The 26,279-nt window shown below is 39.9% G+C and overlaps 1 protein-coding gene across 2 annotated transcripts in view; it reads right to left on the bottom strand.

The window, feature by feature from the left end:
* The window catches only part of IQGAP2 (IQ motif containing GTPase activating protein 2), a 301,443-nt gene that overhangs the window by 235,803 nt on the left and 39,361 nt on the right, over window positions 1-26,279 (bottom strand). For both annotated transcript variants that reach the window (XM_058275088.2, XM_058275083.2), the window contains exon 2: window positions 9,052-9,151. In XM_058275088.2, the coding sequence (XP_058131071.1) occupies window positions 9,052-9,151 (100 nt within the window). The remainder of the gene's footprint in view (window positions 1-9,051; window positions 9,152-26,279) is intronic.

Genomic DNA, 26,279 nt, shown 5'->3' with positions numbered 1-26,279 from the left:
AGAGTATGTGTGTTGAATGCTTAGGACACAGGGTCTGGCCAGTGGACACTCATGTAACCCCTGTCATTAAAATTCATTTGAGACCACAGAAAATTCTAAATCTCAACCAGCTTTCCAACTTTGAAGAGCCTGAGAAACAAACATAAACTTTGGGATCAAATATCAGTTGCTCAGTTTGTGTTCGGCTGGAGATTATTTGCATCCATTATATGCATTTAAAATTACCAACACTCTGAGGACTTATGCTTTCTCCTGTCAGAACACACCTGACATTATATATATATTTTTAATCTCCAAGGATAAACACAATATGCGAAATTAAAATATAAAGGTTTCCAACCATGTGCCCTAATCCCAGGCTAGACTGAGAGAAATCACAAAATGTGTCCAGCTGAGTCAGATAAGGCTGCCTGCTCCCAGCTCAGCGCATTCCCTGTCCACCACCCTGCCTTTTTCTGCATGCAGCAAGCATGCATGTCATTCCCGTGCTCCGTGGACAAGAAAGGCGAGGTCAGAGCCATTGAGGGAACAGAGAGGAAGAGGAGGAAATGCAGTTACCATGGAGACATGAGAGCAATTTATATTTTGAAAATGCAATTAGGAATTCCATTAACATTCTGCATGAAGCAAAATGGGTATCTTACTGGGTTGATTACCAAGAATGGTATTTCCCTCCAAATTCCAAGCTTGTCTGAGGATAACTGTTAGTACACTGATGGGTAATAGCCTTAGTAATAAAGACCATGAGGTCCAAGCATGCAGAGGAAACCCAGTGGATTCTCTAAAGGATTCTGCAGTCCTCGGAGTCTTCTTATGGTAATCACAGTTAAGTGTTCAGCAAACCCAAACTTCTGGCTCTTCCTTGCTTAAATATTTGAAGCATTTCTCCTTTCAAAGTTGATTCTCTCACTTGTAGGTGAAGCCAGAGATTGAGGCTCAATTTTATCAATGAGGTCTCCTTTCAGTATCTGAGTTGTAAGCGTTGACACAAAAGGAATCACACCAGTGTTTTGTTTTCTTTCCAGGCCACATACAAAACTGCCCCAGACTCACTAATGCAGAGAACAGCTTGGCTCACATAAAGACCTCTTTGAAGATAATATTTCTAAACAAGTCCATCACCAAGGGAAAGCTTTTTTGCTTTGTTTATTTTCGGAGGTAAAACAGAAAAAGTAAGCACAGCAAAAAATGTGAATGCATTGTCTCTTTCCTTAAAAAAGAAGGACTATAATATTACAGGAAGTTTCCTTGGGAGATGCAATAGCAGCCCTGTTCATAACTACTTGCTCAATTACAGTTTGCAAACTCCCTCTATATTTCTTGCCAAGATTCTCTCTCCTGTTCCCTGACCTTCATAACAGCTCCAGTTGGATTTAGTTCCTCAACCCAGAGTTTTCCCAAAGAGAACAACCATCTTTAATCTTTGCACAGTTGTCCTAAAGAACTAAGGAACTAAAGTTTTAAAAATAGACTCATTTTCATTATTCAAATATATTTCAAACAGATTAATATGAAACCCACTCAGCAATAACAATTCTTCTGGAAGAGTAATTTGAACAGTGGGATTTTTGGCATCAGAATTTTTCATAGCCCTTATGAGTGGCAGACTTGTCTAAGACGCATTTCAGCCAAATTCCCACTATACAGAAGCTATACATTTAACTTCTCTGGATCTAACTAAAAAGATTCAAAAGCCCATTTAGTATTATTTTATATATTAGAGAAATGAAAAGCTTAATTTAAAAATAGTTCATAATTAAGTAAATCCAGGCATAAGTAGAGCCTTAGTACCATAATCATTCAAACCATAACCTGATTTGGTTTCTGATAGGAGGAAAGAAGATTTTCCCCTTCAGAGTAACTTTTTGGGGTCAATTTAAAAAAATATGGACGGACCCTGGGTAACCTTTTTTGCGTTTCTCATTTGCTCACCCTGATGGAAACCAGCTGCCAGGTTCTAAGTGCCCCATAGGGAGGCCCAGGAGACAAGAAACTGAGGAAAGCCTCTGACCAACAGCAGCCAAGAACTGAGGTTCTCAGTCCAAAAGACCCTGAGGAACTGAATCCTGCCAACCACAGGGAGTGTACTTGAAGCAGATCCTGCTGTACTTGAACGCTGATGTGTCTGCTGCTTTGTGATACCCAGGGCCAGGCGACTGTTAGGCTACGTCCAGATTCCTGACCCACAGAAATTGTGAAATAACATATGTTGGTTGTTTGAAGTTGCTAAGTTCTGGAGTAATTTCAGCCAACTACTATACACTCCACCCCACCCCCAAACATCCTTGCCTCCAAAGACAATTATGATTTCTCTCTTTGCTGTCATCAAAACCCAGGTCACTCTGCACAGTAACATACTCCTAAGGTAAAGAGCCAATATGTAAAGGAATTATTTTCTTTTTCTTGTCCTAAAAATATGCCTTTCATTTTTCCTTCATTGTCATTCATAGTACTTTGGAACATAATTAACAAGTCTTTTTCATCAATATGCACGGACTTCATAATTCTATAAACTTTGAGCAACAATCTCATCTTAAGTCATCCTAGTACAGAGGTTGGCCCTTTTTCTCATTCATTCATTCATTGAGCAATACTCTATGCTTCTTCTCTGGGTATCTTCCCGTTCATTGTGGTATCATAGCTTATCTAGTTGTCTAGAATTCCTAACTTCATAATCCACTGGGTCACAAATATGGTAGGAAAAACTTGTACAACCTAATAGCGATACAGAATTTTCCACTGAGTCAAAGATTTTACCTCCAGGCTGGCATTCTAGTCCAGCCATCTAGAATCCTGTCTACCAATAATACATAGAAAACAGAATACAGTCAGTCCTCATTAGTAATAAATGATAGTAAGCCACACTGGACATTGTCATTCATTCAAATATGCAACATACACCTTGTCATGGGACCCTGTTATAGGGGATTTTGACCCAGATAAGAAGGTCAGAGAAGGACACCCTGAGAAAGTGAGCTGTAATCAGAAGAGAGTAGAGTACAACTACATGAAAAGGATTTAGAAGAGGGGCCAGCACCTGCAAAGGTCCTGCAGAGGAGGGAGCATGGGAATAAAAAAGGGGCAATTTGGCGGAAGCATAAAGCAGTAGGGAATAAGGCACAAATATGAGGCCAGAGAGGCTGTAAGGACAGAATTGTGCAGAGCCTACAAGGTCCTGTGAAGGAGTTTGGTCTTTATCCTAAGACTATTGAGAAACCCATTAAAGGTTTTAAGTGGAGGATTGTCCTCAACAGATCGGAGTTTTGAAAAGATTCTTCTGACTATAACATAGATAGAGGATAGGAAGATGCCAGAGAGGAGGGGGGAAACCAATTAAGAGGCACTGCAGTAGTCTGGTAAGAGACAATAGCAGCCTTCAGTAGGCTGGTGGGGGTGGAACAAACGGAGATACTTAGGAGAAGGATGGGTTGGATATGGGAAGATACATATATGCACACATCTACAGAGAGATTAGCAGAGCAGAGAGAACAGAAGGAAAGTAGTTTTAAATTTTTGAGTAAAAACTTCAACCAAATGCTGAGCTTTTTGAGCACAGGATTATTGTCAGCTTAATGTCCGTATCTCAAAGTTACCCGATTGTGCCTGCATGCACACTGTGGATACTCAACAAATATTTATACAAGAAATACAGTGTTTAGACCCCTCATGTATCTTAGGAGTGATTTCTATATGTATTTATCTGATTAATGCCAGTTAAACTTACTCAACAGCTTCACTAAACAAAGGCTCTCTCCAAGGTAGTTTGAATAGAGGAAGTTGTTTTTATAACAACTTTGAGATATATTTGCATGCAATAAAATCTACACTTTTAAAGTACACAATTTAGTGTTTTTTAGTATATTCATAGAGTTTTGCAACCATCCCCACAATCAGTTTTAGAATATTTTTATCACTTCAAAGTAAAACCCAAAACCCACAGTACTCACTCCCTTTCTCCCCTGCCTCAGCTCAGCAATCAGCAGCCTATTTTGTCTCTATGGATTTGCCTATTCTGGATTTTTCATATAAATGGAGTCATATATGTGGCCTTCTATGACTAGCTTCTTTCATTTAGCATAATGTTTTCAAAGTTAATCTATGTTGTAACATATATCAGTCTTTATTCTTTTCATAGCTGAGTAATGTTTTATTATACAGATATACCACATTTTGTTTATCCAATTTATCAGCTGATGGACATTTGAGTTGTTTCTGCTTTTTGGTTATTATGGAAAATGCTGCTGTGAACTTTTGCTGTGAATGGAATTTCTGGGCTATATGTTATCTCCAGCAATACAAGAGTTCTAATTTTTCTACATCCTTGCCAACACATTTTCTGTCTGATAATAGCCATCCTAGTGGGTAAGAAGTAGTATCTCAGTATTGTTTTGAGTTGCATTTCCCTAATGACTAATTTTATTTAGCATCTTTTCATGTTGGTCATTTGCATATTTTTTCTGGAGAAATGTCTATTCAAGTCTTTCACCCATTTTTAAGTTATTTTACCTTTTTTGTTATTGGGTTATGAGAGTTATTTATATGTTCTGGATATAAGTCCCTTACTCGATATATGGTTCTCAAATGTTTTCTCTCATTGTATTAGTTGTCTTTTCACTTTCTTGATGGTGTCCTTTACACGAAAAATGTTTAATTTTGATGAAGATTTTTTTTCTTTTGTTGCTTGTGATTTTGGTGCAACATCTGAGAAATCATTGCCTAACTCAATGTCACAAAGGTTTACTCCTGTGTTTTCTTCTAAGAGTTTTATAGTTTTAGTTATTACATTTGGGTTTCTGATCCTTAAGACATTTTTTGTATACAGTATGAGGTAGGAATCCAACGTACTCTTTCACATGTGGATATCTATTTGTCCGAGTATAATTTGTTGAAACAACTGATCTGTTGATTGTCATGACACCCTCATAGAAAATCATTTGACCATAAATGTTATGGCTTATTTCTGGACTCTCATGTCTATATGTCCATCTTACACCAGTACCACACTTTGTCAAAAGTTTTGAAATCAGGACATGTGTAACCTCCAGCTTTCCTCTTACCCTTGAAGATTTTTTTGGTTATTCGGGGAGTCCTTGCATTTCCAAATTAAATTTAGGCTCAGCTTGTCGATTTCCATTAAAAAAAAAAAAAAAAAAGGCAGCAGAGATTTTGCTAGAGAATGCACTGACTTTGTAGATCAATTTGGGAAGTATTATCATATTAACAATATTATTTCCTGATCTGTGAACACTAGTGCCTTTCCATTCATTTAAGTGTTTTTTTTCTTTAAATTTTTTAATGTTTTGTGATGTTCAATGTTCAAATCTTGCTTTTTAAAAAATTTATTCCAAAATATTTTATTTTTTAATTTTATTGTAAATGGAATTGCTTTCTTAATTTCATTTTCAGATTTTTTCATAGCTAGAATATCATATACAACTGATTTTTTTATATTGACTTTGCATCCTGTAACTATGGTTAACTCATTAACAGTTTTAAGTTTCCTAGTTGCTAAAACAAGTATCACACAATGGTTCGGCCTAACAAGAAGGAATTTATTGGCTCATGGTTTCAGAGGCTAAAAGGCTTGCTTCCCCCTCAGGGTCAGTATCTTCTGGCTGGTTAACAATCTTTGGGGTTCCCTTAGCTTTTCCATCATATGGCAATGGATACGGTAGTATCCTCTTTCTCTTCTGGATTCCACTGACTTTCAGTTTTTGGCTGCTCCCCATGGCTTCTATTTCCTGAAGGCAATCTCCTTTGTTGATTGTAAATGTACTAAGCCTAGATACAATCAACTTTAATGACTTAAACCCATGAAATATCCTCACAGTAATAATCCGGTCAGTGCTTGCTTGACCAAATGCACTCAGTCTTTCAAAACTAAGTACAAAGTTGGCAGTGGGTTTTCCATAGATGTCCTTTATCATGTTGGGAAAATTTCCTTCTATTCCAGCTTGTTGAATGGTTTTATCAAGAAAAGGAATTTGGATATTGTCAATGTTTTCTCTGCACCTACTGAGATGATCATATGATTTGTCTTCTATTCTATTAATATGATATATTATATTGATTGATTTTCAGATATTAAACCAAGCCTGCATTCCTGGGATAAATCCTACTTGGTCATGATATGTTATCCTTTTTATATGCTGCTGAATTTTTCCATCTATATTCATAAGGCATGTTGGGCTGCAGTTCTTTTTTGTGATGTTTTAGTCTAGTTTTGGTATCATGAGGATATTGGCCTCAACAGAATGAGCTGAGAAGTAGTCCCTCCTTCTTCTATTTTTCAGAAGCTTTGGAAACAATGCGTATTAATTCCTCTTTATATGTGTGGTAGAATTCAAAGGTGAAGTCGCCTGGACCTTGACTTTTCTTTGTGGAAAGTTTTTTTTGTTTGTTTTTAACAATCTTTTAATCATTATAGGACTATTCAGATTTTCTGTTTCTTCTTGAGCCCATTTGGGTGTATTATGTCTTTCTAGGAAATTTCCATTTCATTTAGTTTAATTAGTTAACATACAATTGTTCATAGTATACCTTTATAATCTTTTATATTTCTGTAATGTTGGTAGTGATATCATCTATGAATGAAGGAAATTTTAAAGGGAATAATTTTGGTTATCACAGGATCTTGAAATAAATGAAAATAAAGTTAAAAATATACTGGAATACAAAATTCTGAATTTTTGAAAATTCCAATTACGGAATATACAAACTAGATATCCTTGCAATTCTCACCTCCAGGAAGGAAAAAAGGTGCAAAGAACACAAGCAACATGCTTCTAGTTAGAATGCAAAGCTATTTCAACTGAAATAAGAAATAACACTTGACTGAATCTATACATTTTCAACTGTACCATTCCGTAAAAACTTAATATTCTAAGCTGACTATATCCACGTATACACACTAAACCCAATATGCCAAATTCCTAAGGAACTAACCATGTAAAGGAATTATGCAATAAATGCTGTCAAAATAAATTTTTCAACAGAGACTAATTCATTCTCATTTCTTGAGTTATCAGATTCCTTTGTACTATGCTTTAATATCATAACTATATATCTATTAATAGCTACATAATTTTTATATATGCTATGACCATAGGTCAGCTTACTTGAAATTCACAAAACAGTATTCAGATCTTAATAAAAGATTTGTAAATGTCTATTCTATAGAATCTCCTCTTGTAAAATGAACATATGAAAAATTGTCTTAGGAAAAACATTTTCATAGTATATTATTCCAATGAAACTATTCCTAAAGAAGCATTCTTCAAAGAACCTAGAGTAAACGCTGACTTTCTAAAATTAAATTCAACTATAGAATTTTGAAAATACTAGAGATGATGACAAGCTTTCAAGCTATATTTAGACCACTTTGATACAATGGGGAGAAAACGATCTTTATGTTACCACCATACATCTGATGGTTACTATAGTTTATGGAATACTTGCACCTTCTTTTAGTTGATTTAAAGAAAAGCCCTATAAAGCAAATAGGGCATGTACCATCTTTAATATCTTTATCATCCCATTTATGGAGGGGGAAAAATCTGAAGTTCCCACAGGTTAAGTGTCTTACCAGGTCACACAGCACATAAGTGGTAGAACTGTGTCCAGGAAATTAGATCTACTGACTCCAAAGCACACACAAAAAACAGACAAAAACTTCAAAGGCAAAGCATCAGTGGGAAAAGGGAATATGTTTCCATTAACCTTCCTTAAACTTTCTCATTGAAAACACGTTTACCACACTTTAACCACTTTCCTTATCAAACTTAAGCAACTTAGCTAAAAGCTTGTTTTCAATAATCTTTGAGAGTGAATTTCGAGTGCCTTGCAACCTAGCTGTAGACTTCAGACATGTTAAACAAGCTTTCAAACTTGGAAAGTTCAATGACATTGTTTAAAGTATGAAACAAGATTAAGAAACCCCCTTTTAAGCAATTTTGATGCCAAATTAACACGTCACCAATGTTCTTCTATAAAACACTGATGAGAAAATTCATTATTCTAGCTCTGTAGCTAGCAATTTATCAGTGACCAGAGATAATTAACACTAATGACCATTAAATGAACATTTACTTTCTATATTGATAAGAGGGCTGGGATATATCATCAGTCCATGGAACAATATTGCTACTGGATCACAGCACAAAGCATTAAACCAAAATCTACGTCATGGCATATGGGCATTGCATATTATCAGCAAAGGACAAAGTTCTGAGTCCTCTGATAGAGTCCTAAGTGCAAATATTTTCTTTATCTTCACTTTCTCCTTGGAGGACTCAACATTTACTTAATCTAAAGCGTCTATCAGAGTCCATGTGGCTTTAGAGACAATACACCATAAGCAGTCACAGACCCATGAGTTAAAAAGGAGACTGTCATAAATCCACCCTCCAGATTAGCAACCGCTGGACTGCAGTCCAATATGCTATTGTCTAACTGGGCAATTACTATATTTGGGGGAAGGGTGAGTAAAAGGGCTGAGGAGGCTCTGGGGAAGATGGAACTTGATTTAAGAAATCACTCCCCCACATCCAGGCCAGGGAAAAGAGGAATTTGAAATAATCTTCAATTTGCTCAGTGATTTCCTGGGAGGCTCTGAGGAAGGGAAAGAACAATTGACTCCTTGGTGCCTTGACCTTGAATGTGGTGGCAACTTTCAATTCAGCCTGCTCTTCTGCAGAGAACAGTCTCTTCTCCCATTAGCATGCTATCAATAAGACTTCAAACGAATTGTTAAAAGCTAAATGGCATGTGCATGGGTGAGTACGGTATGCATCCAGTTGTGATTGAGGACTGGAGCAGGGTAAGGAGAGGAGGTTTGCCAACCCCTAGCATACTGACCTCCAGGCATGGGAGGCTTGGCCAAATCTAACTACAGACAAGAGTCTCTCCCTGGCCATTCATGGTTATGACAACTCAATGCTTCAGAATCACTAGCCCAATCAGGTACCTCCTGGTCATCAAATGCCACGCCCTTACTCCAAAGCTTCTCTCTCCAAGAGAAGGTTTATAAATTAGACTATATCTGGATCTTACCTTTTGGCTTCCTCTAGGTGGCACAAATATTCATAAGCAATGTTCTGCCGTCGCCTCTCATCCATTTCCTCAGCAGAGAGCCTTTCATCATCCACAATTGCTAGACAAAGGAGAACAGTGTGTTATTTGCAAGGATAGGGTTCATCAAATAAATACCTGAGACATTCAACTAGGGAAACCTCTTATGCAGTTCAACATTGAACATTCAGAGAAAGGGTATTAAAACGCCAAGCATAGAAAGATTTGCTTTTGGATTTTGCAATACAATATTGCAAAATTCTGCCAAAATGCAGAACTGAAGCATGGGTTGAACTTAACAGAATGAAAAAGTCATTCAGATTTCACAGACATGATGAAATAAGATTTGGACAGCCTCGATTACAGCACATTTGACTAGCAACAGCTTTCCTCAATGAGCTCGTATTGGTCAAGCCTGAAGCAATGGCCTTCTTCAGCCATCCTGGAAACTCTGGGGCTTAAAGAACAAGGACCTGTATTTCCCAATCCAATTCTTGAGGAAATGAAGGCCTTTCATCCAAACCAAGAGTCTGAATATGCCCATTATAGTGATGCCAACATCTCTGAAATTCCCCTCTCACCTACTTCCTTGGCCTTTACAAGACTACAGGTATCCAAGAGAAAAGGCAATGGAGACAGCAAACAAGAACAATTTTCAAGCCCATACTCTCTACTCCAATGAAAACCTTGTTTATAAACTTTGATTCCTCAACCTTACTCTTCGGTAGAGAACACCACCTCACCATTTCCTGCCTGCACGTCCTCTGCCACAGCATTAGCTGATCCAGGCGGCTGCCTCAGCTGTCACATCAGCCAACCCTATGCCGTCTCTTTACATGACAACACATCTCTTTCATAAAAAAGGGCCACTTTTCCCTCTTCATTCCTGAACTTTAACTGTGATGGTTATTAAATGAATTTGGTTTCTAATTTGTGTAGACCAGTCCTCTAATGAAAACAATAAGGGGCACAGACGTGGTCGCCTGAAGAGGAATGTCAGACTTGGCTTCTTTGCTCCCCAGCTGCCAGCTCTGGGCAGATATTTTCATAAATGGGACCCCATGGTCATAAACAGATGACATAACCATGTGAAGGTCTTCCAACCATTTACAACAAAGCCTTTCCAATCCCACATCCTACTGATAAGGATCCAAAACCACCACCTTGGCAGAAGAAAATGGAGGCCAAACTTTGAACACCTCCTGGAACAAGCACCATGCTAAACACTTAAAATCTAAAAACAAAGCCAAACTTCCAAAGAGCTCACTAAGAGAGAAGACATTCAACTTTCATCAACATAATACAAGGCAGAATACCATCAGCACAGAAACATTCACTAGATGTTTATTTTTTGAGTACTTACTTTGCTTTGAGGCCTCAGGTCAAGTGTTTTCTTTGTATTATTTATGCTTCCTGACTATGAGGTAGACAATTCACCCACTTTACAGATGAGTAGACAGGCTGAGAGAGCCCATTTGCCCAAGAGAAAAAGCAGAAACAATAGAGCCAGAAACACCTAGATAACAAATAATAGTAGATCTTGGTTGAAAAAACAAGAAAAGTATGGAAGAACTTTGGGACATGACTCTGCTCATGGAGGAGGACTGAGAAGAGAGAGAAGGGAAGCGAATGTGCCTCAAGTGACTGAGCTCCTGCCTACTACATGGGAGGTCCGGGTTTGGTTCCTGGTACCATCTTAAAGAAGATGAGCAAGACGGCGCGCTGCCGTGACGGGCTTGTGTGGTGAGCTGACCAACAAGAGATGGAGGAAAACGTGAGACACACAACAAAGCAGGGAGTGGAGGTGGCTCGAGCGATTAGGCATCTCCTTCCCACATGAGAGGTCCCTGGTTCAGTTCCTAGTGCCTTTTCTTTTTTAAAAAAACAAACAAAACAAAACCAGCACACAACAAAAACAGACACAGCAAATGGAAACAGCAAGGGGGTGGGAAGGGAGAAATAAACAAATAAAAAGAGGAGGTAGTAAAAGGAGAGGCGTGCTGGATATGGGAGAATAGCAGGATGAGTTGGTATAAAATAAAAGAAGTGCCAGAAGGAGCAGCTGTATATCTAATTTCTCCCTGTCTCCCTTTCTCTAACACCCCCAAATTCCCCTTAGGGCTTACTCTTACAGGGAGACCAAATCCCAGACCAATCATACCAACACAGGTCAGCAAAGTTTTATATTAAATAATACAGGACAAAAGCATCTTCCTTTAAGGTAATCTCTTCTAAATCTCTCAGGTTTAGGAAAAATATAAAAGTTCTCAAACAGTCCTCCATTGCATCTCCCCTGGGAGGGTGCCCACCTCTCACACCTCTGGCCCGAACTCCACAGCGGCCCCTCAAATGGTCGTCCAGCCTCCACTCGGCTCCATTCGGCCACCGGGAGCATTTTTCTAACAGTCTGAGTGATGCTGTTCCCCCTCCCAACCTTTGAGATTCTCCCTTTCCTACAGAATAAAGTTCTAGAACACATTCTCCTCTCTTACATGACGCCTGCACTTCACCAGGACCATGCCGCTCTTTCTCCTTTCAGTGCTTCTGCTCACCTGGAACCTTCTCTCACCTGGAAAGCTGTTTCCCCACCTTCTGGATGCGATGCCTTTCATATCTTCCCTAAGTCAGAATCCATCCTCTTCCCTCAGTACTTTAGTTCACATTTTTATTACACCAGTGATCAAAGAAGTCCCCTGTTAGCGGAACACTCTGGGTTCTGGGCTTCTAGGTTCTTGGCTATGTCGCACAAAAGAATTTAAGGATGTGCCATAGGGTAGGCAAGAGAGTAAAGAGTTTATTAAGAAAGAAGAAAATTATAAATGAGGTAAGTACACAACCCAAGACGTGGGTTGCTGGCATGCTATAGGGTAAGACGAGCATGTGGGCCCCCAGGTTAGGCCTTTTAAAGCCTATCCTCTTCCCCTTTCCTGATCCTGGGGAGGGGTCCCAGCTGTTTGCTGATCTGATTGGCTGCCCCACCTGTTCGCTCTCAGGGGGACAATGGGGAGGCCTGATGTTTGAAGTATCTGGGGCTTCCCCTTGACCCAGGAAAGAATTCCAAATGGGACCTTGTGGCCAGGGCTCTGTGAGGACTTTCCAGCTTTGTTTTTAGTAGCCAGTTTGGTAGATTTTCTGGTGGGGTCTTGTGGTCATGGTCTCTGCCAGGTATCAGCTGTGACTCATCATCCCTTTTCCCTATACTACCCCCTACCTCACCCCCACTGTATATTGGTCATGTCTCCCTCTCCAAAACAGGGATTCTTTAATACAAGGGACTGGTTTTTTTTTTTCATTTTTTATTTCTCTCTCTCCCCCCGCCCCCCCCCCCCCCCCGTTGTCTGCTCTGTGTCCATTTGCTGTGTGTTCTTCTGTGTCCACTTGCATTCTTATTAGTGGCACCAGAATCTGAATCTGAGTCTTTTTGTTGCATCATCTTGCTGCGTCAGCTCTCCCTGTGTGCGGTGCCACTCCAGGGCAGGCTGCATTTTTTTTGTGTGGGGTGCCTCTCTTTGCAGGGCACACTCCTTGCACATAGGGCTCCTCTACATGGAAACACCCCTGTGTGGCACGGCACTCCTTGCACATATCAGCACTGCATGTGGGCCAGTTCACCATACGGGTCAGGAGGCCCTGGGTTTGAACCCTGGATCTCCCATATGGTAGGTGGGTGCTCTATCAGTTGAGCCAAATCCACTTCCCAAGGAACTCTGTTTTGATTCACCTTTGCACCTCCCTCACAGCTGTCATGATTCTTTGCACATTGGTTGCACTCTAATATTTGCTAAAGTTACCTTTCAGGGAATCTTTACTCAGTAAGATGGCTATCACCCCATAATGAAGAGAGTTTGCAGATTATGATTTTCTTATCCTGGTTTTTCTTGACATATCTGGCACCCCTGCACATCAGCATCTAATCCCATACCTCCAGGGCTCATGAGTTAATCCCCAGGAAACCTCATGACTTCCAATTTCTTACTTTAATTTCAGTCTGAAGACTCCGTTACCCATTATGACAGGATATTTTTGTTTTAAAAGTATCTTCTGTCCCATGAAAGCTTGACCACAAAACAAAACTCCTAGGGGGAGTTCATGTCTCATCCTACTATCTGCCAACGTGGCTATGAGGACTAGAATAATGTTCAAAAGGAGGCGCACCACACATACGCAAACATCACAAAGCTTTAGACTGCAATTGCAACCTACTGGCCATAGCAGATGGAATCCGATCTTCAAGGCTTGACTCAAGAGGTATTTCCTTCCCAAGTCTTCCCTGATTGTCCCAGCCCAAAACACCATGCCTCCTGGCACCCCCTGTGGTGTCTACACTGCTTTGTTGAACAGTAATCTCTTAGAAGACACATTTAGGTCCTCATGGTGTCCAGCACACTGCCCTGCATGGCTGCAGGCTCCATAAAAATACCTAATGAACAAATAATCTCTCACCAGAAAAGGCTAGTAAAAGAGCTCCCGCATAACTCTGTGAGGTCATTTTATTCGCCGTTTTATCATGCATATAAAAAGGGTTTGGTCATTACCAGAGCAGATATCGTACCACTCCACAGACTATATTCAACCAAGGTTGGATTCCCAACTTTTATATGTCCAGCAGAGAACAAAACAAACAGTAGTGTTTATCCTCAAGGAACTTCCTTTTACACATCCCTTACTTCTCTTATCTTCCACAAACCTAACCCACTGCCCTTCCAACTCCACCTGCTGCAGCCTCGACTTTCTTCACTCAGTGGTAGAGAACACCTTGGGATCTGTTGTCGGAGCACCGGCCAAAGTTATAAGTTGGAGAAAGTTTTAACCACAGCAAAGGTAGATACTTCTGTGCCACAGAGGTTGCCTGCAAATATTTCTGCATTACCCAAAATTTTCCTAAGCAACACTTCTGATAAGAGTTACTGATCTTGAGAAGCAGATTTGGCTTAACAGACAGAGCATCCACCTACCACATGGGAGGTCCAGGGTTCAAACCCTGGGCCTCTTGACCCATGTGGAGCTGGCCCACGTGAAGTGCTGATGCACGCAAGGAGTGCTGTGCCACACAAGGGTGTCCCCCACGTAGGGGAGCCCCACATGCAAGGAGTGCACCCCATAAGGCGAGCCACCCAGCGCGAAAGAAAGTGCAGCCTGCCCAGGAGTGGAACCGCATACATGGAGAGCTAAAGCAGCAAGATGATGCAATAAAAAGAGACACAGATTGCCGGTGCCACTGATAAGAATACAGGCGGACGCAGAAGAACACACAGAGAGCAGACAACTGGGGGTGGGGGACCAGGAAGGGGAGAGAAATAAATAAATAAATCTTTAAAAAAAACAAAAGAGTTACTGGTCTGGGTTAATAACCCTGCTATTTAAAGATCCACTATGGGTCTGGTTAAGTGATGCACTAAAGACATGATTTCAGGGCCTATGAAGCACTTTTCCATACGCTATTGTGTGAGCCTCACTATGACCTGGGACGAGGCATTCTTTTTTCCTTACAAATAAAGAAATGGAGGTCAAGCAGGGGAAAGGCATCACCCATGGTTATTCACTCAGTCGATGACAGAGGCAGGGTTTGGGACCAAAGTCTTTTGGCACCAAAGAACTTGCTCTTTGCTGCTGCTAAAAATTTGATGAGGCTGGGAAGTTACTTGTCACAGCCAAATCGAAGGAACTGGTCATTTAAATGGCTTCAGAATCTCTCTTATTACTTAAAAAAATTTCTGATTTTGAAATAATTTCAAACTTACAGGACTGTTGAAAAAATACAAACCCCATATAGAGAACTCCAATTTACCCCAACCAGCCACCCAGATGCACCAACATGTAATGCATCGCCACCTTTGCAGTATCAAATTATCCATCTAGCCATCCATCTATTTACATACTTTCTAAACATTTGGGAATAGGTAATACACATCATTCTCCTTATATACTCAGAATTATTTTGAGGCAAGTTGATAAATTGCAGTCTCCTCTAAATTTTATTTTCATTTGCTGCCTAAATCCTAAGAAACACAACATTGTAAAGAATGTAGCTTTCTGAAATATTAGCAGTTAGTTTTCAAATGCTATTTGTAACTTTAGCTGACATGAGTTAAAAGATTTTAAATCAATTACATTCTATGGCAATCTATAGGGCTCAGTCAAAGGCTTGCAAGTAGTATGAGAATGCGTTGGTAGTAAAGGTTGAGAGAACTATAAGTTAGAGATGGAAGGAATCTTAAGGAGTCCATTTCCCAAAGAATACCCACAAAATCCAATGTAAAGTGAAAAAAAGCCAAATACCTACCTCATTCTTTAATGAGTTGGTTCTGTCCCTGTTTAATTTCACCTACTCTCTATTTGCTCCTCTATTCCATAGACTCACCAAGGCCACCATATCCTTTGCATTATAATTCATTCATTTGTTCAAGAAATATTTGAGTGCCTGCTTCATGCCAGTCTGACAAAATGAGAGATTTTGTATGCCATTCTTGTAATTTTGTCAGTAACCCTGAATATCCTCAGGATATAATTCAAATCAAATGTGTATTGAACCATCTTCTAAGCCTTGGGAACAGCTTTTCCCTGGTGGGATACCTAAAATGGGGATCTCTTCCCCCTCCTCCTCAGAGATTAAAGAATGGTTAGCAGAGAAGGCACAATATGCCAAGGAAGACACTAGAAGGGAAGGAATTGCTTAAAACAAAACAAAATAACCACTAAAACTGGTGGTGGGGAGAGTGGGGGAGGAAGAGTTTAAAAAGATGAAGGAACCCAAAGCCCACCCCAATATTTCAAGACAGCTGATATACTGTGTAACTCTGACTCCTGATATATTCTGGCTTTACACCAGCTTCATGAAGCATTTCACAGCTATTTAATCTTAAACTTTAAAAGGACCACATGATCCAACTTCCCTAAATTGAGTTTTCTGAAAAAAAAAATAGGCAAACCTGAGGTTAAAGTTGTTAGCAATCTGATAGACATTCATAAGCACTCTAAAGAATCTAAAACAAAGACCAACGTTGTGAATCTGCATTTCCTCCAAAAAGAGAAAAATTATGTTTGTAAACTATTCCTGTGGGTATGATACTCTGATTGTATTAAATTCAATTGAGGGTCCTTTGATTAGATTACCTGATAATCTAATAAGCTATCGGGCTTTTACTGGACTTAGTACAAGTCCCTGCCCCCTTGCTATAAACCGTCTGCTATAAACCGACTGACTCAGACACTGGAAGAGAGCACTGCCATATTTTTTCCTGCCATGTGACAGAAAGGAGAGGCTCCAACAGCAGAGGCTCTGGGAAACGATGGGCCATCTGCCTGATAACTTACAGCTGAACTTGGGAAGAGAGCAGACAGCTGAGACCAATATAGGAGGCCTAGAAAGAGAAAAGCTGTATGCCAGCTTGCAGCTGAAATCAGGAAGAAAGCAGAGCAGCTGAGCTTGAGACAGGAAGCATGGGGGGAAGGCAGAGACCAGCCAGAGATCACCCGCCATCTTGCTTCAACACGTGGCAGCTTACTTTGGTGAGGAAGCACCTCTTATGGTGTCTCAAGTTGGATTATTCATGGGATTTCTCATGGCCCTGGAATTGTGAACTTTACCCCAAATAAATACTCTTTCTAAAAGCCAAGAGATTTCTGGTACTTTGCATTGGCAGCCCTTCAGCAGACTAAAACAGGTGATTTCATCAAGTCACTAAATTTATGAGATACAGGGGACAGGGGAAAACATGTCTCCTCCAACTCTATACCCCTAGTATAGGTAAGTGTAGGCAACTGAATGGCATTCTTGGCTCTATGCTTGAAAGACAGCAATGACTGTGCCCTTCAGAAGTTTAGCCCTACCTAGACCAATGTCCTTCTGGTAAGGTAGTGGGATTTTTCAAATACTAAGGAATGGTAAATTTCATTTAGAGCCCACTCTCCACATCTTTCCTGGGCTTCTCTGCCATAACAGATTTCCAAGAACTTTCTAAAGTTATAAGCTGATACACAACTTCAGAGGATATTCATGTTAGACAAAACTGTAAGAGCCTATGGCTACCTTCTATAATGTGCCAAATCCCCCAGCTTTAGCATTAAAAGGGGAATTTTCCCTCGTGGGAAAAGATGGGAAACTAACATTAAACTTAGAAGTTTTACCAGTAGGAGTCCTCTATTGGATACCAACCTTCTCATTTTTACAGTGAGGTCACGGTCTTGGTTTACCAGGCTGCTATGCCAAATACCACACAATAGGTTGGCATAAACAATGGGAACTTACTGGCTCACGATTGATTCTGAGGCATCAGCAAGACCATGCTTTCTCCCCAGGTCTGTAACATTCTGGTGCTGGCTACCAGAGAGCCTTGTGTCATATGACAATGTCCTCTCCTGTCTCTTCCAGGTTCCACCGACTTTCAGCTTCTCTCCATGGTTTTTTCCTCTATGTCTGAATATCTTCTGGTTCATAAAGGATTCTAGGAATCCAGATTAAGACCAAACCTCATTCAGTGTGGTCACACCTTAACTAAAAATAAGTTCTTCAGGAGATCCTATTTATAATGGATCATCCCCACAGGAATGCAAATTAAGATGTAGAACATGTCTAAATTGGGGAACATGGGAAGCGGACTTGGCCCAATGGATAGGGCGTCCACCTACCACATGGGAGGTCTGTGGTTCAAAAACCCAGGGCCGCCTTGACCAGTGTGGAACTGGCCCATGCGCAGTGCCGATGTGCACAAGGAGTACCATGCCACACAGGGGTGTCCCCCGTGTAGGGGAGCCCCACAGGCAAGGAGTGTGCTCTGTAAGGAGAGCCGCCCAGCACGAAAGAAAGTACAACCTGCCCAGGAATAGCACCGCACACACGGAAAGCTGACACAAGATGATGCAACGAAAAGAAACACAGACTCCTGGTGCCGCTACTAAGGATAGAAGCAGTCACAGAAGAACACACAGCGAATGGACACAGAGAGCAGACAACCTGGGGGGGGAGGAGAGGAGGGGAAGAAGGTGAGAGGAAAAAAAAAAATCTAAAAATAAATAAATAAATAAATTGGGGAATATAATTCAATCTCCCACAGTCACTAAGACCCAGATAACTAAGACGCTTTGTCATAACAGTCAGGAAAATGCAAGTTTCAGGTTTTATGAAAATAAATTTTTTCTGCAAAATTGTTTAATGTACATAGCACTAAAATCTATATATGAAAGAGGGTTTTTACGCTCCTATTTAACATTGTCTTAGAAGTACTTGCACGAGCACTGAGGCAAGAACCAGAAATAAAAGGCATTCAAATTGGAAAGGAAGAAGTCAAAATTTCATTATTTGCAGATGACATGATCCTATACATAGAAAACCCTGAGAGATCTACAACGAAGATTCTAGAACTCATAAATGAGTTTAGTAAAGTCGCAGGGTATAAGATCAATGCGCAAAAATCAGTAGCATTTCTGTACACCAATAATGAGCAAGATCAGGAGGAAATCAAGAAACAAATACCATTCACAATAGTAAATAAAAAAATCAAATACTTAGGAATAAATTTAACTAAAGAGGTAAAGAACTTATACAACGAGAACTATACAAGATTGTTCAAGGAAATCAAAGAAGACCTAAATAAACGGAAGACTATTCCTTGTTCATGGATAGGAAGACTGAACATTATTAAGATGTCTATCCTACCAAAACTGATATACACATTCAATGCAATCCCAATAAAAATCAACGCAGCCTTCTTTAAGGAACTAGAAAAACTAACTATGAAATTTATTTGGAAAGGAAAGAGACCCCGAATAGTCAAAGACATACTGAAAAAGAAAAACGAAATTGGAGGAATCATACTACCTGACTTCAAAACATACTATAAAGCTACGGTGGTGAAAACAGCATGGTATTGGCATAAGGAGAGACACATAGACCAATGGAATCGAATTGAAAGCTCTGATATAGAACCTCACATATACAGCCACATAATATTCGATAAAGCCACCAAACCCTCTCAACTGGGAGAGAGTGGCCTATTCAACAAATGGTGTCTGGAGAACTGGATAGCCATATGTAGAAGAATGAAAGAGGATTACCATCTCACACCTTATACAAAGATCAACTCAAGATGGATCAAAGACCTAAATATAAGAGCCAAGACCATAAAAACCTTAGAAAGCAGTGTAGGGAAACATCTACAGGACCTTGTAATAGGAAATGGATTTATGAATATCTCACCAAAAGCACGAGCAGCAAAAGAACTAATAGATAAATGGGACTTCCTCAAAATTAAAGCCTTCTGCACCTCAAAGGAGTTTGTCAAGAAAGTAAAAAGGGAGCCCACACAGTGGGAGAAAATATTTGGCAATCATATATCTGATAAGAAACTTATAACTTGCATATATAAAGAACTCCTATATCTTGAAAATAAAAAGATAAACAACCCATTTAAAAAATGGGAAAAAGACTTAAACAGACACTTCTCTGAAGAAGAAATACAAATGGCAAGAAAGCACATGAAAAAATGTTCCAAATCTCTAGCTATCAGGGAAATGCAAATCAAAACTACAATGAGATACCATCTTACACCCATAAGATTGGCAGCTATGAAAAAAACAGAAGAATACAAGTGCTGGAGAGGATGTGAAGGAAGGGGAACACTCATCCACTGCTGGTGGGAATGCAGAGGATCCAACCATTCTGGAGGACAGTATGGCGGTTTCTCAAAAAACTAGCCATAGATTTGCCATATGACCCAGCAATACCACTGCTGGGTATATACCCAGCAGAACTGAAAACAAGGACACAAACTGATATATGTACACCAATGTTCATAGCAGCATTGTTCACTACTGCCAAAAGTTGGAATCAACCCAAATGCCCATCAACAGATGAGTGGATCAATAAAATGTGGTATATACACACAATGGAATACTACTCGGCTGTAAGAACAAACACACTACAAACACATGTGATAACATGGATGAATCTTGAGAACCTTATGTTGAGTGAAGCAACCCAGACATTGAAGGACAAATACTACATGACCTCAATGATAAGAAATAAACAAGCTGCCCTAGATAGCAAGAGACTGAACGATAGGCTTACAGGAAATCGGAGGGTGGAGGAAGGATATGAGCCGATGTCTGCAGGGGGGGAATTTAAGACGAGATGGTGGTAAGTATGAACACAAAGAAGAGATAAAAGGGGGGCAAGGGGTTGCCTTTGGTTGGGGCTTTACGGGTTTGAGGGTGGCTGGGGAGGGATGGTTGGGTAACGTTGCCCAAAAGTGGGGGGAGGGAGGGGGAGCATACGAACACAGGAGAGGGTCAGGAGGTGGTGGAGAGTAAAATGCCGAGAAAATCATATCAAAATATAATAAAGAGGGTTACCTGTTTAGAATGCTCGGAGGGGAGGGTCTGATGCAGGACGGGCTCCTGGGGAATGACTAAATGCTCATTCTGCCAGAGTGGGTGACACCATGGGGTGGAATCCCAAGTAGTGAGAGTGGGGGTGGACCCACATCCTGGGGAGGACTAATGCCATCAAATAAAGGGAACTGTATCCCTCGAGAGAAAGGGTGGCTCCCAGGGCATTGGGGCAGTTGAGCAAGTTAGGCCCTGAACACTATTCCATCTATCTCTGGAAGTGGCTCCTCAGGAAACGGAGGTTGGCTGTCACTGTGGGCACCAAGGTGGAAGGGAAAATGGACGTTAAATGAGTGGAACCAAAGTAAATGGGGGGCAAGAGAGGAGTTTCTTGAGAGTACACAAGGATGGATATAAAACATGTAATATTACACCATAACATATAGGAGATGACAGACTGATAATGTAAATCATAATGTAAAACATAGGATAACTAAAAATGTAAAGAACTGTGTATCCTAAAGTACGCACCATAATGTAAGCACAGATGTTACCTTGTTAGAAAGCTAATATCTCAGACTCTGTACATCACCTTAAGTAAATATGATATGAATAGGGCGTAAGAGTATCACTGTGGAAGGGAAAAGGTTTTCTGGTGGATGTGTGGGAGTGCTGTATATTATATATATGCATTGCTGTGGTCTAGGACTCCTGTGAAGAAATGCTGAATAATTAGGGGGGAAAAAAAAAAAAAAGGACAGGATGTGGAATTTTTTCAAATCAACATTCTTTATCTAAGTTCTTTATCTAACTTTATCCAAGTTCTTTATCTATCCTTTAAACCCATCGCTATATGCCATTCCCTAGTAAGGGACCATGACATTATATTGGGCTTCAAATTTCGGGGAGTTCTGGATCACAGAGTGTTTCAACAATGGCAATGGAGGGATACTGGTATGGGATACCAATGACAGGTGATATATGGCTGACAGGGAGCTGTACAGAACATATGTCCAGGGTGCATGGTAATGATTGGATATACTCATAGTGGCAACAATTAAAAACCACAGCAGGGGGGGTACTGGGTTCCTGGCCAGTGGTGCTCTGTCGTGGTCCCTAGGGGAGCAGCGACAGTCTCCCAGGTACAGCGGCGGGGACCGGGAGGGAGTGAGGGTTCAACAGTGAGCCCCTGATGCTAATGACTATGCTTGTGAGCTGATAAACCTAAAATAAGAACAAGGCCTAGAGCAACATTGTGCCTGGGAATTTCCTCCTGTCAGCCTTCATGTTACTCAAATGTGGCCAGTCTCGAAGCCAAACTCAGCATGTAAATGCAATGCCTTCCCTCCAGCGTGGGACATGACACCCGGGGATGAGCCTCCCTGGCAACGAGGGACCACTATCAACTACCAACTGATGATGCAACTGGAAAAGGACCTTATACGGAAGGTTCAATGCGGATCAGCAGAATATCCATGTCTACATAAAATAACATGACTTTAAAATGCTGTTTGACCTAAAGTAAGGGGGAAATGGAAAGGAGAAATGAGTTTATATGGCTACGAGTTTCTAAAAAAGAGTCTGGAGGCTGGCAGAAGGATTGCCCTCATGCACAACTGAGCAGAGTCAGAGAGACAGATAAAGCAGATACAACCCCCAGATATTGGTTCCTTTGAAGGCTAAAGAGACCCATGAGAGTTATGGTCATGGCCGATGGGGTTAACTACCAGGGCAGATGGCCCCTCTTTGGAAATGGTGTTTATGTGTGATGAATCTGGACTCAGATGGGATCTCCCTTCATAAGACTTTCATGCTAATGTGCTGGAGGTGCAGTTAATGTTGGGGTTTAAGATATATTTAGGGGATTTGAATCTCTGGACTGACAATGTGATAGCCAGGTCCTGAGCCTCAACAGACTCCAGCACCTACAGTCTGATTTATTGGACTTACCACACTCAGCTAAGATGGAGTTGAAGAAGGACAATCACCACACCATTGAGCCTAGAGTGATTACAACTGAAAATGGGAGGATTGCATCCAGCATCCATGTGGAATCTGAGCCTCCTCTTGACATAGAGGTGCAATGGACACAACCAATCCAATGTCCACATAGAAGAGGTGGCATTGGATTGGGAAAAGTGGACATGGTGGACGATGGGTATGGGGAAAGGCAGGAAGAGATGAGAGGTGGAGGCGTCTTTGGGACATGGAGCTGCCCTGGATGGTGCCTCAGAGGTAATCACCAGACATTGTAAATCCTCACAGGGCCCACTGGATGGAATGGAGGAGAGTATGGGCCATGATGTGGACCATTGTCTATGAGGTGCAGAGGTGCCCAAAGATGTACTTACCAAATCCAATGGATGTGTCATGATGATGGGAACGAGTGTTGTTGGGGGGGGGAGAGGGGGGGTGGGGGGGTGGGGTTGAATGGGACCTCACATATATATATATTTTTAATGTAATATTATTACAAAGTCAATAAAAAAAAAAAAAAAGAAAGAGGGTTTTTAAATCCCACTTTGATACAAAAAGCCATTTTTCCCAAGAATTAAAACATACTTGAGTTCCTAGATGCTGTCTATTCCTACCTAGTTGGATCTCAAAAACCAGGAAACCTTTTGAGAACAGGTCATCATTTCTAAACCTCACTCAAGATTAAAATTAATTTTGGTCCATTTGAAGAATGTCTAACTTTTTCTATTTAATACAAATATAAAGTAGAAACCCCAAATAATCCAGGGAGATGTTAAGGCCCTTCCCTATACAAGGGCCCACCAGCCTGCAGATTCAAGGAGCCCATCTAGGAGTTTACTTAACTCAGTAGAATTAAAGGTAATCGTTTCTAGATTTTGGATTTCTTAGATGATAAATTTTAAGAAACATTTTAGGGACAAATCGCCTATTTTTCTCTGAAGTAGGCACAGGGAAAATGCCACTTTTCCACTGCCTGTTCCTGCTCACCCCGTCATCCACACACCATACTTATCTCAGTATAGAAGAAGAATGAATGTCATGGTTCCCAGGCCAACTTTTAAATTTAATGCCAATAGAAGGCAATTGTAAAATCTTTAGTCAGGATGAGCTCTTACTATTTTTTAAAGAAGGGAAAGTATCTCAATTTAAATCTTGAGTAAGAAGTTTTTATGCTTAGGACAGTCAATGCAAAATATCATACATTATTCCAAACCAGTCCTAAATGATTCCCTATTTGACAAGATTTTTAAAAATTATTTTTAAAGACACTTAGATTACATAAATGTTACATCAGAAATATAGAGGATTCCCACATACCTCACCCCTTCTACCTCCCATACTTTCTCCCATAAACAGCATCTTCCATTAGTGTGGTATATTTGTTTCAATTGATGAACACATATTGAAGCACTGCTGCTAACCATGGTCTAGCGTTTACATTGTATTTACACTTTGCATTGCACAATTTTTTACTTTTGACAAAATGTATAATGGCCTATATCCATCATTTACAATGTTATGAAGAACAATTCCAATGTAAAGACACAGATTTTACCTAAACTTGAATACCCTATAAGCAAAGATACCTCACAACTACTAAATAGCCATAGCAATGTATATAATGACAGTCCCCTGGATTGTTTCCAAAAGGCAGCAAGTCACTGTTAACATGTTATCTCTATCTCCTCAAAAACGACGCAAAATATTTTAGTTTTAATAAGAACCATATTAGTGGGTGCAAAGTGGTATCTCACTTTAGTTTTAATTTGCACTTCTTTAGACAATGATGTTGACCATATTTTCACATACTTTATGGTCATTCGAATATCTTTAGAAAAATGTCTGGCTCATTTTTTAATTGGGTTGTCTTTTTGTTGTTGAGTTATAGGAGTTTATATATCTTTGATATTAAACTTGTATCAGATACATGGTTTCTAAATACTTTCCTTCATTCTGTAGGGTGTCTTCACTTTCTTGATAGTGTCCTTTGCATAAAAGTTTAATTTTGATGAAGTACATTTCATCTGTTTTTTCTTTTGTTGCTTATGGCTTTTAGTATAAAATCTAAAATGTTGGCAAGCATATGGAGAAATAAGAACTCCTGTACACTGTTGGTGGAAATTTAAAATGGTACAGTCACTGTGGAAAACAGCCTGGAAGTTCCTTGGAACATTAAACGCACAACTACCACATGACGTGGCAATTTCACTCCTACCTATACACCCAAAAGAACTGAAAACAGGGACTTGAACAGATATTTGTACATCAATGTTCACTGCAGCATTACTCACAATAACTAAAAGATAGAAGCAACCCAAGTGTCCACGCACAGATAATGAGAAACATAGTGTGGTATATCCATACATTGGGATATTATTCAAGCAAAAAAAGAAATGTTGGTACATGCTACAACATAGACGAACCCTGAAGACATGTTGAGCGAAATAAGCTATATACAAAAGGACAAACAGTGTATTCTATGTATTTCATATTAAGAGAAAGCGTAAAAAATTCAAGAGACAAAAAGCCAATAGTGGTTACCAGGGATGAGGCAGAGGGGGAGAACGGGGAGTTATTGCTAAGTGTGAATGAGTTTTGGTTTGGAATGATGAAAACAGACTGGAAATAGTGGTGAAAGCTACACAGTGTTGTTAGTGTACTTCAAATTGTCTTAATGGTTAAAGTGATTTTTGTGTTATGTATATTGACCACAATTAAAACACAAAAATTTAAAAAAGGAAATAACAGAACCCACACTAATCAAAATAACCCAGGGATCAGGGAATGTTTCTTAAAAGCTGGGAACTTTAGAAGGCAAAGGAATAGTGAGCCTTGGCCTAATTTTCCTTGACTATTAAGAGAAAAGAAACAAATCACAAATGACTTGAAGGTTTAAGTACAGGAAAACAAAACCCGAGTTACAAGGTTTTTTTCCTCAAGGTTTCATGTACATATATATCATATTGATCTGATAAATGTAAACCCTGATACATTCATGAAAAACAGAAGGGACTAAATGCACTTAATGGACTCTTACTATGCACCAGACATTTTCCATGTATTTTCCCACATGTAGTTCCCACATCCCTTTTAGGTAGGAATTTGAATGTTCACTTTTCCAATCAGGCTAGGTGACTTATCTAAGATCATGAAGCCAGTTAAATGGCAGAACTGGGATTTGAAACAGCTCTGATTCCAAAACTCATGATCTTTCTCTTATACCAGTGACACTGCCTTCTTGCATGTTTTTGATGACTGGCCTATCTGACCATTAGGTTACTCTGAGGCTGTCACTCACCGTATTAATAAATACCTAACAGGGGAGCGGATGTGGCTCAAGTGATAGGGCTTCCACCTACTCTATGAGAGGACCCTGGTTTGACCCCTGGGGACTTCTGGTGAAAAAGAAGAGGAGAAAGTGTGCCCAAGCGGTGAGCCGAGTGCCTGCGCCAAGTGCATCATGCAGCAAGAAGTTACCAAAAAAGTGAAAAAGCAGGACATACACATTTTTACATACACATATTAATTCTACACACATACAAATTGAATTTATATTTGTGTACATAGTTTAAATTACAATAATATTAAATAATTATATGTATTGTAATTGAGTGAGGAAAGTCTAAAAGGAAAAACCAAAATGTTAATAGCCCTTATTTCCAAGAGGGTTATCTTTTTCCTTATCTTTTTTCATTCCTATACATTTTCCAAAGACTACACCAACTGATTTGTATTACTCTAACATATATCAGAATAAAAGGTTAAATTTGTTATTGTTTATAGAAAAAAGAAAAAAGAGTAAGCCTTAACACCAGGTCCTTTACAAAGGATGATCTAAATGGACCTAATTGGTCCATGTGAACTTCTAGAAAAGGAAGACAGTCAAAATGTACGATGAATATATCTGA

The sequence above is a fragment of the Dasypus novemcinctus genome, chromosome 2, assembly GCF_030445035.2.
Source record: "Dasypus novemcinctus isolate mDasNov1 chromosome 2, mDasNov1.1.hap2, whole genome shotgun sequence".
Lineage (NCBI taxonomy): Eukaryota > Metazoa > Chordata > Mammalia > Cingulata > Dasypodidae > Dasypus > Dasypus novemcinctus.
The sequence above is the reverse complement of the archived record's forward strand: the minus strand, read 5'-3'. Positions and strand labels throughout refer to the sequence as shown.